The sequence below is a fragment of the Choloepus didactylus genome, chromosome 10 (assembly GCF_015220235.1).
Source record: "Choloepus didactylus isolate mChoDid1 chromosome 10, mChoDid1.pri, whole genome shotgun sequence".
Lineage (NCBI taxonomy): Eukaryota > Metazoa > Chordata > Mammalia > Pilosa > Megalonychidae > Choloepus > Choloepus didactylus.
The window spans coordinates 48987157-49004187 of record NC_051316.1 but is presented as its reverse complement, the minus strand read 5'-3'; the positions used below and the strand labels follow the sequence as shown (position 1 = coordinate 49004187).

The 17031-nt window shown below is 45.3% G+C and overlaps 1 protein-coding gene across 1 annotated transcript; it reads right to left on the bottom strand.

The window, feature by feature from the left end:
* Window positions 1–506: 506 nt before the first annotated feature.
* On the bottom strand, window positions 507–15559 carry DMRT3 (doublesex and mab-3 related transcription factor 3). The gene is made up of 2 exons (XM_037797574.1): window positions 15103–15559; window positions 507–1576 (listed from the first exon to the last, which is right to left on the bottom strand). Exons 1-2 carry the CDS (start codon window positions 15557–15559, stop codon window positions 612–614), a joined length of 1422 nt encoding a protein of 473 aa, XP_037653502.1. The 3' UTR covers window positions 507–611.
* Between the last annotated feature and the right edge of the window lie 1472 nt (window positions 15560–17031).

Here is a 17031-nt window from a genome sequence, read left to right as displayed (position 1 = left end):
TGATTGGTTTTACATTGACATTACACATGTTTTGATTCAGCCATGTGAAAAGAATAACTCTTAATGGAGTTTGTCTCTGAAAACTATCCAGGCTTAAATAAGCAGATGAGCAGTCCCTCTATTCTTAAGTGCAGTCTCTCTTTAAAATGCAAGAAAGATTTTTAGCATAAGAATATAATGTCCCTGTTTAGTCCACTTGTAACCCAACCACTTCCTTTAGGTGTCACGTATCCTGAGGAATCCTCTTACAAAATCGCATTCAAGTATACTATTTTATTTAACATTCCAGGTTGAGTTTAGGCCCAAGGCTGACTTTCAGCTTCACATCCCAAAATAAATCTTCCATGGACCCAGCTTTCCTAAGACTATTCTTAGCATTAGACTCTCTTTTACAATCAACATTCAGCACTAAAGCCACAGAGCAGAGCTATTTGGCATTTTCCATTGAAGTGCAAGAAATTAAATAAGTTATGTATTTATTGCTAATGTATAGAATCAAGCACAGTCACTTTGTCAAACAGAAGGGAACGGTATACACAGGCTGTGGCCCCTCCTGAAGCCCCAGGGTTGAAAAGAAAATGTCCTCCAGTTACCACCCATCCAGGACCACTTTAAGATGATGTATTGAGTATTCTAGAGTCTGAGGAGTCAGACCGCTCATCATAGTCATCCTCGGTGTACATGGACTGCTTGGACACAACTGGGCACCCATCCTCAGGAATGGCGATCCTAGGGTCTTCGGGGGTGCGGGTGGGGAGCACAGGTGAGCTCCTGAAGATGCTGGTAGAGTTACTGGAGAAGGGGCTGACGTACTGGGACCTCAGCTGGTACTGCTGCTGCAGCGTCATGGTGTTCCACAGGGTGACATCATTGGGCAGAAAGGGGCTCGACTGGTTTCTCGCCAAAGTATTCCTCAGCATTAGGGGGTAGCGGGGTGGCTGGGGGAAAGGGTGCTGCAGGGGCACCGCCAAGGGGTTTGGCACAACATTACTCGAGTCAGCAGAAAACCTCAACGTGTCTGGGACCCGAAAGGCTGACCCCACAGACCACTTGGAAGAGGAGATGGGGTAGGAACTCAGGGTATGTTCAAAGATGTGCCCGTTGGAGGGCAGAACAAGACTCTCGGGCTCTGTGGCAGTTCGGTCGGCTCCGGGCACTGAAGATCGGCTGGAGAGAAGGACTTCCACGGCGCTCACCAGGTCCCCCCCACAGCCCTTCAGGATTAACTCAAGCACGGTGGGCTTCTGGTTGGGGAATATTTTCTTTAACACTTCGAGGGGCGGTCTGTTGGCTTTCAAGCTGAAGGGCAGAGAAACGGTCCCGGAGGGGCCCTCAATCAGGAGGTGATTCTGTTCCGCGTGGTACTTGGGACTGTCTGCTCGGCTCTCGGCACAGCCTCCGTTTTTCTGGGCCGCATAACCTCCTTCATCCACTGACACTATCTCAGGGCTGTCGGGGGTGAAGCAGCTCTTACTTGTCACCACATCTGGGGAGCTCCTCTGGTCCGTGTCCTTGTCGCTGAAGGCCTCGGTATTGTCTGCCGCACTGCCATCCCCAAGGCGTTCTTCCGTCAGATCTGAAAAGCAGAGAAGGGCTGGGTTAATCCTTTCCTGGTGTGCATAAAGGGGAACAGATGTGCGCAGGAGAGAGCCCTACACAGGCTTTCAGGAAAAGGAAATATACATCTCAACGGGCTTCGACCCTGCAAGCCTTAGGGGGAAAAAAAATCCAAACTATGTTATTGGCAAATGGCATAAAACTGTAAATAAAGATCTAGAAATCAGGGTGATTTCTCAGACCATTTTGTGCAGGGAAGCTTGTCATTCGTGGACCAGCTACATGATCCTATAACCACAGAAGATGAGGCTTTCATAGCAAGCAACAATCTAGAGAGCCCCCATGGCTTTCCAGGAAGTGGGACAAGGGGATAAACCTGGAAGAGCACAGCCCAGGGAAAGAAAGGAAAATGAGCTCAGGCTTGTCCTCCAGCTCCTCTTCTACAGATGAGGTGGCCAGTTGTAATCTAGGGACACAATCAGCTAAAGCAGACCAATATCCCCATAGGAGGTTTTAATCTTTTAAAACTATTTTCCCATGGGCTGATTTTGTGTTAAATATGTCTTGTGAACTAATCAGTATTTTTTCATTAGGTTACCAGGTACAATAACTCGTTAATATAATCACAGGAGTGAAAGAAAGAAAGCTATATATCCATTGACATCTTCCTTAAAAAGCCACTTGAAAAGAGCTAGCAAGCCAGGAAAAGATGCAGAGGAACCTTAAATGCACATGCCAAATGAAAAGGCTATGTACTTGTGTGGTTCCAGCTATATGACATTCTGGAAAAGGCAGAACAATAGAGACAGTAAAAGGACCAGTGGTCACCAGAGGTTGGAGAGGAGAGGACAAGGGGTGAATAGGTGGAGCCCAGGGCATTTTTTTAGGGCAGTGAAACTATTCTGTGTAAAACTGTAGTGGTGGATACATGACATTGCGTATTTATCAAAACCCACAGAATGTACAACACAAAGAGTGAGCCCTAATGTAAACTATGAACTTCAGTTAATATATAAATATCAGCTCATCAATTGTTACAAATGTACCACACTAATGCAAGATGTCACTAATGGGGGAAACTGGGGAGGAGTGGAGATAAAGTATATATGGACTCTGTACTTCCTGCTCAATTTTTCTGTAAACTTAAAACTGCTCTAAAAATGATGTCTATTAATGAAAGCAAAATTAAAAAGTGCTGCTTGAGTCACATCTATGCCTGAGTTGTAATGGTATCTCTAAATTCTGAGATGATGAGCTCTTTGTGTATAACCTGGTCGGTTTCTGGAATTTCAGGTACTGTGTGACACCTGAGACTCAGAGCTAGAGCTCAGCAGATAGAAATGTCAGTATCACCTCATACAGCAAATTTTAAAAAGCTGAAAAAGAGTTCAGGTCATTTAGAAATATGAATGAAATGGATCTGGTTAGGACTATGGCAAATCAGGCCAAAGAGTAAAGATGATATGACTGTGTTATAAAACTTCAACTTCTATGTAAGACCAATGGAAGAGATGTTTATTTGGTGCAGGATCTATATTTTCTGTAGCACACTAAGTAATTTAACTTGTACAGTCAGGTTATCCAAACACCATAATTACATGGAACTTTGAATAGGAAGTGAGATCTGGTTGGTTTGTACAGTTTAGTCTGAAATCTCAATACATCCCAAAGTAATTTGGTCAGAGAATAAAAATGTATTTGCAGGGCTTCCCTGAGGAACAGGGGGAAAATGTGGAAATATTAAACTTCCCCACCTGGGTTATTACTGATGTTCTTGCAAGCATTGAGGACTACCAGTTTGGTAGACCGAGCCCTCAATGTTGGGGCTTGCCCTTATGCAGCTTGTTTCTGCAAAGCAGAGGCTAAGCCTACTTATAGTTGTGCCTGAGAGTCACCCCCAGAGAACCTCTTTTGTTGCTCAGATGTGGCCTCTCTCTTTCTAAGCCCATTTGGCAGGTAAACTCACTGCCCTCACCCACTACATGGGACATGACTCCCAGAAGTGTAAATCTCCCTGGCAACATGGGACATGACTCCCAGGGATGAGCCTGGACCTGGCATCATAGGATTGAGAAAATCTTCTCGACCAAAAGGGGAAGAGAGATGAAACAAAATAAGGTTTCAGTGGCCAATAGATTTCAAATGGAGGTTATTCTTATACACTATATAGACATCCCTTTTTAGTCTTTAGTGTATTGGAATAGCTAGAAAGAAATAACTGAAACTGTTTAACTGCATACCAGTAACCTTGATTCTTGAAGATGATTGTATAACTATGTAGCTTACGTGGTGTGACTGTGTGATTGTGAAAACCTTGTGGCTCACACTTCCTTTATCCAGTGTGTGGACAGACGAGTAGAAAAATGGGGACAAAAATTAAGTGAAAATTACCGTGGGATGGGGGGACAGAATGTTTTGGATGTTCTTTTATACTTTTATTTTTATTCTTATTTTTATCTTTTTTTGGAGCAATGCAAATGTTTAGAAATTGATTGTGGTGATGAATGCCAACTATATGATAGTACTGTGAACAACTGATTGTACACTGTGGATGATTGTATGGTATGTGAATATATCTCAATAAAACTGAATTAAAAAAAAAAAGTGCTGCTTGAGGGGCTGGCAAATTTGGTTGCCTGTAACTTACACTAGAGGGCAAGGAAAACCAAACTGTAAATTCCAGATGATGTGACAGGTTGCGGGAGAAGAGGAAAGAAGTGGCAGAGGAAGATCTGTGAAACCACACAAGGAACATCACCCATCAATGAAACAACACCTCTGTAACTCCAGGACCATGGGGTGGCAAGAGGTAGATATGTTTACATGAGCTGTTTTATTAGAAAAGTTCATGGAATGTACTTAAAGACACTTTCTTGAATTATATTAGAAGGAAAAAAGTTTTCCAAATAAAGCAGAGACCTGCCATGAAGTAAACCAGTTGCAAATTTGACATTTTGACCTAAAAAAAAGTACTCGAAAAGGGCTAGCACCGTAGTGCAAAGCAGGCAAAAAGGGAGTAGGTAAGACCAGTTTGTTTGTAGTAGTAAACTCTAACAGACCAGTTTGTTTGTAGTAGTAAACTCTAACAGACTTTTATAATAAAGGAACATATCCTTTATTAGCAAGATATATACAAATAGATTTTTACCCCTCTTTAAACATTTGCCGGTTGTGTCTATACAAAGCCAATGGAACTGATCTAAAGATGGAAATTATTAATGACCCAGTTGTTGGGTTGTAAACAGTCAGTTTGCCTGTGATTTCTACTGCCCTGCCTGAATGGCCTCATTGTTGCCCTCTCTGTGGGCACACGTGATTATGTGTAGACACCCAGCTGGTGAAATTTCATCAAAGCAGCTTCTAGAAACCGGCTCCTCCTTTTGGTTGTTTACGTTAAAAGCCTTAAACAAAGCCCCACTTATGAACATTCTTCTACTAGAAGATGTACTTAACTATAATTGAAAGCAAAGCATAGGTTCTTCACCAAGCAATAAAGAAGTCTGTGCACCAAACATAAATAAATACATTTTTAAATAGCCTTAAATTACATCAGTGCAACTTTCAATCATAAACCTGATGCAAATTTTCACCACAAATTTGCATTTTAAGGAAGCTGTTTCTTTCTTCAATACAAAATATAAGATTTCCAAAGTGGAGTTCATTTGCAGCCCACATATTGGATGCAGTATTTAATTTCTGTAACAACTCTGGGATGCACTAAAGATCTATCTTTGATAGAGAAATTTGACATATTCTCTCGTGCAACTTCTTGGGATTGGAAATCCAGTTCTCACCTACATAGTTAATGTGGTATTTGAACTCAGTGTCCTTGATCCAAAAGACCACACTGACAAAAAAAGCTTCTATACCTTCACATTCTACTCAGCTAGACCATTTAAATTCTCCTGACTCATGACTGCATACGTTCCTCTTTGCTGCCACTCCATTATTAAGCACTTGAAAATGAGTAGACAGTGATAGTATGTTAACTCAGCACTGGACTGCACACAGAATAGGATTTGGGCTCTTGCTTAATGGAGCTTAGGGGAAACAAGTCAAATACTCTCCTTAGGTAAATATGGACATAAAATATTATTTTTAAAATATTTCATTCCTCTAAACAGTCTTTTGATTTCTTTTACTTTAGCCTACATTATCTACTATTATCAGCCTCAAGCGTTTGCATCTCTGTTACATGGAAGATACTGAGAGAAGCAAAATAAAGGGTGGAAAATACCAGGTGGTACAAGAAGCGCTCCTAACCTTGTAGAACTTATATCGAGTTGGGGATTTAGGACGCATGTGCAGGGGGAAAATAAACATGGCAGGCAGGATTTGCTAACTGTCAAATATGACTGTCACAGCTGTATAGGGGATGGTGAGTTTTTGTTTTTTTTTTTAAGCAAGAGAAACAACTGGTTCTTCTTGTGAAGAAAGGGTGTATAAGCACAGCTAAAATGGTTAAAACTCAGCTATTTTAAAAGAAAAGTGTGAACCTAAAAAATACCTTCTTATTTGAAAAGGTACTTTCCCCCCATCCCAGATGAGTTTCAAACACTGAAAATCTTTGAGCAAAATGTCTATAACCAAATCCACTCTTCCACAGAATATTTCAAGCTCCAAAAGAGATTCAAAGAACAGAAGTTTAGCAAAAGGGTAATTAGGGAATGATGTTCTGACTAATCTAATGTGCTGTTATGGTATCTGTGATTATTAAAATACACTATTTTTTTTTCAAGGTCACAAAGGATGTACTGTCCCAATCAGCTGGATACTGGATGGCAGGACTGTAAGTCTGACAATACAAAATTCCACCTTTGTACCCATTTTTCTGAGTTCTGCAGATCAGGCCCCAGTGGACTCTTGGGTGCCAGTGTGTTCACCGATGGCGAGCCCCAGATCTCAAAAGCCACTTTCCCATTGTCTTGGGCTACCCTTTGCCCAGCATAGCTTGCGCTTGTGGTGGCTTCTCAAGGAGTGGTGGTGGATTTTGCCGATTCATCCACACTCTCTCAGTGGGTTTCTGATCTGCTCAAGCCTCTCCAACTGGGTATCCAGGCTGTGGTCAAAAAGTGAGAAAAGCTAACTGGCCATCATAAATCTACAAATTCAGGGCATTCCAACCCAAGCTCAGTGCTGTTTTTACTGCACTCAAAGGAAAGACAGAAGACACTGAAAGAAGCAATGGGTGGGACACACCTATGGCATTCATGCACCTGAACAGCACCTAAAGTCCTCCTCAGGAATCATGGATGAGCAGAATCCCAACCAACATCCAAGGCTGTTGAGGTTTCAACACTGGGCGAAGGCAGACAGACTACTAACTTCTCACCTTGCACCGAGAAGAACTCCTCACCCAACAATAATTTCCGTGAGCAGATATACAGTGCCTGCAATTCTGTGGCACTATGGTGTCCAGTATTGGTTGTATTGTTGTGCCCAGCCTAAGTGTATTGTAAATTATTCTATTATAAATACAGACTTTCACAAGTAATTATAGAGGGTGAGTTTTGGGCCCAGTGATAAAGTGTAACTTAATAACAGGTGTTTCTTTACATCTCCAGATTTCTTCCTAAAGGAACTTTCAAATTGTTCATGTTGGTTGAAAACACAAAGGTCTTTCTTGATAGGGAAATGTGAAACTGCCAACTAACAAAATGAAAAGGGAAATACTCTCCAAACTCCTTACCCTCTTTCTTCTTGAAACTGACACCCTAATTCCTAGCACATGAAGAAAAGAGTATATTTCAGCTGATATTATTTTTACCTGTAGTATATAGGTTCAGAAAGCCAAAACCACTAGATAAAAAGTGGAAAGAAATTTTTTCTGATATTCCAAACCAGCTACTAAAAGTGACAAAACCTGTTTCTAATGCTAAAATCTAGATATTTTGAAAATCTTACTACACTTTCAGTTTTCAATTTCATACTTTTATGACAGAGATACTCACTGGCATTCCTGAAACAAACTCTTCACTAGAGAAAAAATGTATAAAAGAAGTAGATATTCAATTGAGGGAAAAATTTTCTATGGATAATATATAATACACACACACACACACACACACACACACCATAAATTAGCTACAAGACTTTTAACTAAGGACAGAAAATGAACACACACACAAAGTGACTTCCAATCTAAAATTACAGTTTGCAAATCAGTTCTAGAGAATTCATTTCAAACATTTTGAAAAAGCTTACCACATACATGAAATAAGCATTTTGCTCAAATCACATAAAAATGGAAAATCTTTCTGACTTAAATATGGTGGGTTTTACCCAGTCTATCCTGTTATATCTACAAAGACAAAATATGTCTTACATCCAGAATGGAAATACAAGAAACAAACGCATAGAGAGGAATGTTTCCTAGCTCAAAGGCACTGGACTTTTTCTTTCCTTTTGAAATCACGTCATGCATTTTGAATCAGATCATCATGTCCGCATCTGTTCACTTGAGCGTCAGTGAACTCACCTCTAAATAACAGTTCCCTAGTGGGTGATTTTCAAAGAACACAAATCTTACAGCGATAGCAAGCACAGGCAGGATGGGGCTTCCAGAAGAGACCACTGCCCAGGCAGAAATCTAACAGGAGACAAGCTTTTTACATTTTTAGTTGGCATCTTTATCTCACACCAGAAGCGAAGAATCATGAAAACAAAACAAAACAAAAACTGAGTGGTTGAAACCTGAAATACAAAGAATAATTCATCTTGTTTTCAAACTGTCCTTTTCTTTCTGGGGGTGGGAGGAGCTATGTGGAAAGTAGAAATAGACATGCTTTGCTTTATTTTCCCCATTCTTTGCTTTTAAAAAATCATTTACAACACTGGCTTAACTTAAAGTATGAAAGAATCAGGATAGTTCCTTGGGACCAATATTTTTAGGGGACATTGGTATAAAAAGTGTTTAAGAAAGTACAGTTTGCAACCGTGGACTTCATATACCTTCCAAAAATTTAGTTCTGACTTCTTTTTTGACTCAGAAGGGGCACTTTTCAAGAAGCAGGAGAAAATTTATCTATAAACCTACATGTTTATTTGGTACTTAGAAAAATACAACTGGCTACTCATTCATCCATCCAGGTAACAAATATCCTTAAATCTCCCACTCTGTACCAGGCCTATGCTAGATATGATTATACAAAGAAGATCAAAGCACAGCCTGTTGGCCACTGAGAGATTTTCCAGTTTATTAACGAATTTGTTGCAAAATTCCAAGTTATCTATGCAGTCAATCATATTTTCCGGAGAAAGACAGCAAGTAACTCAAAGGTTAGCAAGGAGAACAGCTGGTCTGATTATGGTATGTTCACGGAGGGAATATTGCTGTAAACATTCATGCATAAAGACCATGGCTGCTACAGATAGACATACTGAACTAAACAAAGTAATAATGAGGGCAAAGAAGCAGAACACTAATTCCAGATTTGTAAAATTTACATCATTGGAATAAAAAAAGATTATATGTTGATTGTATACTTTGGATGGATTGTATGGTGTGTGAATATATCTCAATAAAATTGTATTAAAAGATGAAAAGAGATTATAAAGAGATTCTGTAAAGAACTAAGGTTCTGAGTGTTGTTTTCCATAATATACATTACTTTTATTCAGTAGTTGATTGTGCTTATATCTTATGGTTATTTAACTATATAATAAAATGAAGGGGTAAAAAAACCCCCACCTAGTTATGTCTTAGTTTTCCCTTAGTTTCTTAAGAGACCAGTAGTCGGCTCTGAAAAGGGGATGGCCCACCAAGTGATGATGGACTCTTGGGGAATGACACAATTTATAATCCAAGGGTGGAGGAACCGTGGTGACCACTTCTACCAGGCAGTCCGCAGATCTCTGCCTGAGCACCCACGCATACCCCAGTCCGCTGCCCACTTGCCATCAGAGTCACATGGGACAAGACAGGGAGTTTCAGAGGGTTAAAAGGCAAAAGAAAGGAAGAAAGCAAGAAGAGAGGGAGGGAAGAGAGAGAAAGGAAGGCGTCGGAGAGGGGAAGCAGGCAGGCAGGCAAAAGGATTTTTATTGGGCTACGTCCTCCTCCCTGTCAAGAAGTGCAACATTTCTAGAACGGGGCTCCAAGTCCTCCGAGGCCTTTGATTTATGAAGATTTACTCCCTTTTTCTCTGTAAAGCTGTTAGCAGAAAGTGCTGACTGGCTGCAGCGAAGAATTTCTCATCGATGCTCTTTGATTGTATTTTGCAAACAAAATGCCTGTTGCTTGGAAACATTTCACTTGAGCCTGACCTTCCCCGAAAGTTATTGCTATCAGATTCGATTTACACTGTCCTCCTATGATTACTGTAATCTTTTAAACCCTGGCGTTCATCCATCAGGGAAAAGAAAAGTTGGTTGTGCTAGTCAAGAGCACGGCTATCCCGCTATCCACCAGATTTATAACCCCGGGGAGTGCATTCTGGGGCGGGAGAGGAGCGGTGTTACTTTTCGGGATGGCAGTGGAACTCCGGTTTCTGGACTTTGAAAATGCTCTCTTTTCTCCTGCCAACCCTGTCCTCAGATACACAAGATGGACACCAGCACTCCTCCGATGCCACCCGGGATAGTTCAAGCTCCATGGAGAGAGAAAGAAGCTGGGAGACGCACACAAGTGCCCCCTCCCTCACGGGCGCCCTGCGAAGCTACGGCCGGGGGACCTGGACCGGGAGGCCTCTGGGCCTGGGGGAGCCAGATAAAGTAACAGGACTTCCAGTTAAATGTGAAATTCAGATAAACAACGAATAATTTGTAGTATAAGTATGTCCCATGCAATAGATGGCGTCCTGTTTTTGTTTTTGTTTTTTTTGTGTGTGAAATCTGGCAACCCAAGTCGGGCCCAATTGCCTGTGGAAAGCAAGGGTAGGGAAGCTCGGGAGGAAGCAGAAAGGGAGCGGGTGGGAAAGGCGCCGAAGGTCACCTGTGCCGCGCGCCCGCCGGAGTGACTGGGAGCGAGCAAGGACGGAGCCTGGCCCTGGGCAGGGAGCGCGGTGGGCAGGGCGCGCGGAGGCCGGGGCCGCAGCGGCGGTCCGGGAAGCAAGGGCAGGCCCGGGAGCCGGCGCTCCACCGCAGCCTCCCCGGTACCGGGAACAAGGGGACAACGTCCAGTCGTAGGGGAGCTGCGCGCCACCGCCACCGCGGGACTAGGGAGTTCTCCGATCCAAGAAAGGAAAGGTCCTGCGCCTGGGATCTCAGGCCACGGCCAACTGCCCCGGCACACTGCCCTTCACCACCCGCGCTGCGCAGGGAGCAGCACGAGTGAATCGCCCAGCGTGGCGGGAAAGGCCCAGAGCTGGGAGTTTCCCTGGCGTCCCACCCCAAGAGCCAGCCCTGCTTGGGGCAATTTTTGGAAGACACCAGTAGTATCGCTTCTTCCTTTTCGTTTGCTTTTTTAAGTGCAACGCGGAGTCAGGCCGCTCGCCCCGACTCAGGCGCCTTGCCCTAACGCAAGCCCTCTGAAAACGAGACCCCCTTTTTTGGGTGTACTTCATGAATGACTTTTAAATGTCTTTCACTTTATCACTCGCTCCTGGCCTATAGGCAAAGACGGTTTCCCACCTTCTCCTAGACGCGTGTTCCAGTAACAGTCATTGCACTTGCAAGTGCTTTTCTTTAAAAAAAAAAAAAAAAATAGGTACAATAAAAAATATGAAAGCAGACTGGACAGGATCCAATCAGGCTGGAGGTGAAAATCCCAGAATAAGGACAAAGATGCAGGGGGTGCAGGACAGGAGGTGAAATAAAATAAAGGCAGTTGTCCAAAATCTCCTAACTTCTCTCTCTACAGTTCTCTTGTTCACTCCTTTATAGAAGAAAAACACAGACAGGAAAATTCCCCTGTTTGATCCTACTCTCCTATTTCTGACCAAAAACGATGTTTTTTTATTTCTTTTCCCTTTAAAAACATTTAAAGAACTCGGGAATGTATGTATCCTGATGACAGATATAGACCTTGGAAGAATTTATATCCACAGATGTTTCCTCTCCAAGCACCACAGCCTGAAACCACCCAGGACACTCTCCGGGAGGGAAAAGTTGAGGGTGGAGGAAGGGAGCAGCTAGGCAGGAATGTAACTTCAGCTTCCCACCTTGGCTGTGACCCTTAGCTTGCCTCAGCTCTTGAGCACACATACTGAAAGGCTGGCTTAGCTAGCTGAAGCTGCTGATTCGGATATACTAACAGTTGAAAGATTTTCATGCTTCTGGTGAAATTTTCATGGGGGAGAGGCAGGGGAATTTAGGAGAAGAATAAGTGAGTTTAATAGTTTATATAAAGATGTTTAAATAAGAATTTTTGGCTCAATCAAATATAACGATTCCAGGCCAATGACAGATGATAATCAAGAAGCAGGAGACATCTACACTTAAAAAAGAAGAAAAAAAAAAAAAAAAAAAAAAAAAAAAGAATGCTTCAATCCATAGCTATAAGTAATAACCATTAGAAAATGAAAATTCTCTTTTAAATGCACTGTCACATTGAAAGAGATGTTTGACATAACTATATGGTTATATAAAATAATGCCCCATTCACTTAAAGAATCTGAAGCAGAATTTGGGAAAGAGATTTCCTGCAGCTACAAAACTGACTTTTGGTGTTAATTTGACACTCACTGAACAGGATGGTTTTTCTCCACAGGAGCCTGAAAAACACTCTTCTCGCAGGCTTGTATTTTTCTCAGAGATTTTTAGAGAGGGAAAAAGACTGTGTGTTTGTGCACCTGCATTTGTATCCAAGGGGGGAAAAATTCTCTCTCCATAGCTATGTACTTTAGAGGTCCTTTATCCTTCAAAAAGGCCAACCATGTTTTTGACTCAGATTCACAAAGAAACAGATCTATGTGAAAGCATATATTTAGATATTCCTTATGATCTGTGTACCTACTATACATGTGGACCTGCCATTCGAATAGAACTCTGCCTCCTCTCTACATGTCTATATGTAGTGATCTATGTAACCAGGAGTATCCAGTATGCTTCTAAATATGCATGGTATGTTACATACAAGTACATAATAAGAATTGCAAAAATATATAATGCATATAGCAACAGGAACTCTCATTCAAGCAGTTTTCTCTAATTTAAATGCCAAATATACTTTCTCCTTATAAACCATTGCTAAGAACTGATCCATTTGTTTTCCTAACAAAAAAACAATTATCTGTTCTTTTCCTGCCCTCCTCTCACCCCTTCACCATTGGATTGGTGGTTTGGCTTTTTTCTTTTAAGAGAGGAATTATGGAGTTAAGCCAATAGAAAGAAGAAAACAGAAGTTGTGTAAATGGATGTACAAGGTATGCAGCATGACCAGCTGGAAACTGAGTTGTAGGTTCCTGACGGTTCACTCCCCCACAGGTATCACTCTGGCCTCTTCTTGCGGTAAACCCTATTCTTCCTTGCAATTACTTGCTTTCAATTTGAATGGCTCAGTCTATCCCTGAATACTTGGTGGAAGGAAAGGAGAGAGAGACAGGTCTGGTTTGTCCAGTGAAATCAGTCTCCTTTTTTATCCCCCCAAAGCATGTATCATTCTGCTGCTGCAGTTGCTACTCCACCCTCTTTCCTACCCTCACTGCCCCCATCCTGGGGTTGTTTTTGGTTTTATAACTTTAGACACCACGATCTTTGGCTATGCCAAAGAATGATTTGAAGAGCACAGGATGTGAAAGGAATCCCCCCTTGAACAAGGCCCCCAAAACCCCATGCCCAGTTACAGGGTCCATTTAGCAGGTGGCCACTGCAAAATGCCACCTCTGCCATTAACTTGGTCTCATGCCCTGATCCTGGGGGAAATCCAGCCAGGAAAACTGGAAACAGAAAGATTAAGAAAGTTATTGGCACAGATCAACTTCTAGAGGAAAGACCAAACTCTCCTGGTTAACTGTTCTAAATCTAAACTAAGAGAGGAAAACAAAACACAAAATAAAACAAAACTTTCTCCCCCCCCCATTCCTCTGAGGCAAATCCATAAATATGAAGACGATACAGACAAAAGAGAGATAAGTGTTACTCGGGGAAATGCTTTCATCATATCTTGGATTAAATATCTAGAAAATCTCTGTTCAGCAAACTCTCTTCTGTCCTTAAAATACTGAGTTCTGCTCCTCACATAAGCTGTCCTCAGAGTTTCAGGCCTGCACAGCATAACTGTACCTACCACACAACCTATCAACTCACTTGCATTTCCCCAGCTCCACCCAGGCATCAGTGCCCCTGAAAGCCTTCCTCTAGAAACAGGGGTACTGGTCTTTGGGTGGGGGGTGGGGTGGGCAGGAAGCAGGGTCTACCTCAGTTCTACCTACAGGAGGGTTATGGGCCATTCCTCTCCTAAGTTATGCCCCCAATCCCCACCCTGAGAAGATGGGCTTTTTTCCTTCTTCCTAAATTTTATTCCAGTGCAAGGGAAACACTTGCCACTGATTTCCAGGAGTCAAAAATCAAACGTTTGGGCTAGGCAGGACAGCAAGCTAGAAATTCCTCAGGAGGAAAGAGACTCAATTGGTGGCTGCCAGAGTCAGGAGGCCAGTAGGAGAAAAACAGAAGTGGGGGCAGGGCGTGAATCTGAGCACATCCCGGGAAGAACGACCATCTCTAGGGCACTGGAGAGGACAAGAGGGGAAAAGGTGAGAGGGGAAAGAGAGAGACGGAAGGGGAGGTGAGAGAGCCTTTGCTCCAAACCTCAGGCTTAGCAACCTGAGGACCAGGCCCATCTAGAAACCGGGAAAGGGCTTCCCCAAAGTGGCCGTCCTCACTTGTAGGTAGTTTTTCCTTTGAACTACAAGGCCAGCCGAAGGCGGCTTACGAAACTGTTAAAGAACCTGAGCGGTTCTGCAAAGGGAGTTGTCTCTGGGCGCAACAGCTCCTCCATCTTCGCTATCAGCTTAGAAGCCTTTCGGAACCTTTTTACTATCAATCCTAAGGGGCTTCTTTTATAAATCCTTCAAGAGGCTGGAGGCTACAGAGTGCTCCCGGAAAGGCTCCGGGTTCCCCCAAATTGGGGATTTGGGTCCTTGCTTCAATTCCCCTAGGCCGACAAGCAGCTGGCGCCAATCATACGCCCAACTCGGATTCAGCCAAACGTCCGGCCTCAGCTCCTTCCCTAAACCAACCTGTCCCAAACTCCAAATGCGAGACCCTCTAAAACGCTCGCAGCCTGGGACACTCCGAAGAACAGTGCTATGCGCGCGGAGGGGAGTGGGGGTTATCTAATCCTTTCTTGGCTCTTTTATTCACTCGCTTAAGTTTACACTTGCCCCTTCAACCTAGGGCGGGCATTTTGCTATCCCGACGCACAGTCTCGCCGCCTTCCTCCCTGGAGGCGCTTTCCCGAGGGAGCCTGTGTTCCACCAGTGCGGGGTCCAGACTCAAGGCCAATTCTGCCTGGCGAGTAAGAACTTGCCTGGCATGGGTTGCGCGGAAAAGCCCCATCAGGCCAACTTCCCCAAACCTTGTCTTCGGGTCTCCCTGGCAGAGCCAAAACAGGTACTATGAAGCTGCCCACATGCCCAGCTCCTTTCCCCGCTCCGCGGACGCGCTTACCTGGCTTGACGAGCTGTGCCTGCAGTACCCCGGGCTGGGGTTCGGTGGCCCAACGCAGCGCGGCTGCCGCGGCCAACTCAGCAGCTGGGCGTGGCGGCGGAGGCGGCTGCGACGGCTGCGAGGTAGGCGGCGGCTGCGGGGCGGTAGCGGTGTCCCCGGGCGGCGAGGGCCCCGGCAGGGCCCGCAGTGAGTCCGGGATGAGGCTCTCCAGGCTCTCGTTGGCCTGCTGCCGGCGCAGCGCTACCTGCGCCGCCATGACTCGCTGCCGCTCGATGATGAGGATGCACTTCTCGCAAGTGCAGTCCTTGAAGCGGCAGTAGCGCTTGTGGCCCTTGAGCCAGGACAGCACGCCGTGGTTGCGGCAGCGCGCGCACTTCGGCGTGCGCTGCAGGGGCGCCCGCGGCGGCTGCGACACCGGGCCGCCCATGTACAGGTAGGGGGAGCCGTAGCCGTTCATGCCCCGGCTCGTGGACGGCTGGGTTAGTAGTTCTTCTGAGGGCCGCCTTTCCGTGCGGTCCTCAGTGCCGCAGACCCGTAGCCACGCGCACTGCGGGAAAGCCAGAGATGCTGCAACAGTCTCTCCCGCGGTTTTCGCGGCTTCGGCCTACCGGTTCGTGCCTCGCTACAGTCCCCACGCCAGCCTAGTCTCCGCCAGCCGCTGCTTTGGGCGTGCAGCCCCGCCGGCGTTTCCTCCCTCCCTCGCCGAGGCGCTGAGGCGGCTGCGATGAGCCGATGAGAGCTCGGGTTAAGGTCTGAGACAGCACGTCTGCAGCGCCCTTGCGCGCTTCTCTGGCCCAGCACCTCCTCCGCCGCCCTCCCTCCACCCCTCCTCCCTCCCACCGCTACCCCCACCCCCAGGGTCCCTGTCTTCTTGCACTCCCCACTCCAACCCACCCCACCCCTTCCTTCTTCTTTCCCGCTCGCGCCCCTCAGCTCCCTGCACTTCACCTTCCTTGCCACCTGCTGCCCGGTCACTGTCACGGGGGCGCTCACAGCCTCCAAGCAAGCCCTCTGCTTCCCCAGCCCACGGCGGGAGGGACTGCAGCGCTCCGGATCGCGGCAGTGCACGTGGGGTGGGAAGGGGAGGACCGGCGAGGGTGTGGTGCGTGTAGGCTTGCGAGGGGGCCGCTCCCCCTTGCTCCCCCCTCCCTCCCCGTCTCTCCAGGCCTGATTTGGCGACACAGAGCCCGAGGCCGCTTTTTATCCAGACACGGCCACGGAAACTCGGCTCTGCTAGGACGGAGGAACGAAGCCTACCGGAGCACTGCGGGTGCCGCAGGGATCCCGCGCGGGCCGATGGGGTTATAAATTGGGGAGAGCCAGCTCCAGCCGTAGCAGGGTGGGGAGTGAGGGTGGAGCGAGGGGGTGGGGGAAGGATGGTGATATTGGTTCTGGAAAGTTTAGCTTTTTCTTGATTTCCTTTTAAACATATTTTCTTTTGCTGCAGAAGAAAACGAATGTATTCGAAAACCTGCGGCCCAAGGATGACAACCCGTTTTGCTGGCTATTTCAAAGGGAGAATGACTGCCCACCCCCCGCACTGGCTTTATTTCTCTACTGCTCCCCCACGCCCTTGTTTTAGTGAAAAACATTCTGTCTCCAAAGGCCGGGGTAGGGCTCGTAGAGGATTTGCTAAGTGCTGGGTCTAAAACTTTTTGGACAGCAGATGGAGGCGCCACTTTAGCGCCGGTACAGTTCCCGGATATGATCGCCCTTCTTACCAACAGCCAATGAACTACCAAACTGAGAGCTAGCGTCATTCAATGCAAATCCCGCGGACTGTGCTTTAATTAAGGATAAGGGATAGAGTCACTTCCCCCGCTCCCCATAACGTCTCTAAATGTGAGCTGGAGGGGGCCTTTCTACCCGATGACTGCATAAAACTTTTTTAGACTGTCATTTTCTTGTTTCTAATCTCCTACGAGTATC

What these genes read in the sequence shown, in the direction of transcription:
- DMRT3 (XM_037797574.1), bottom strand. Translation starts at nt 15,559, where the DNA reads ATGAACGGCTACGGCTCCCCCTACCTGTACATGGGCGGCCCGGTGTCG. An exon ending in GGCACAGCTCGTCAAGCCAG is followed by an intron (nt 1,577 to 15,102) that starts GTAAGCGCGTCC and finishes TCTGCTTTTCAG; the next exon opens with ATCTGACGGAAGAACGCCTT.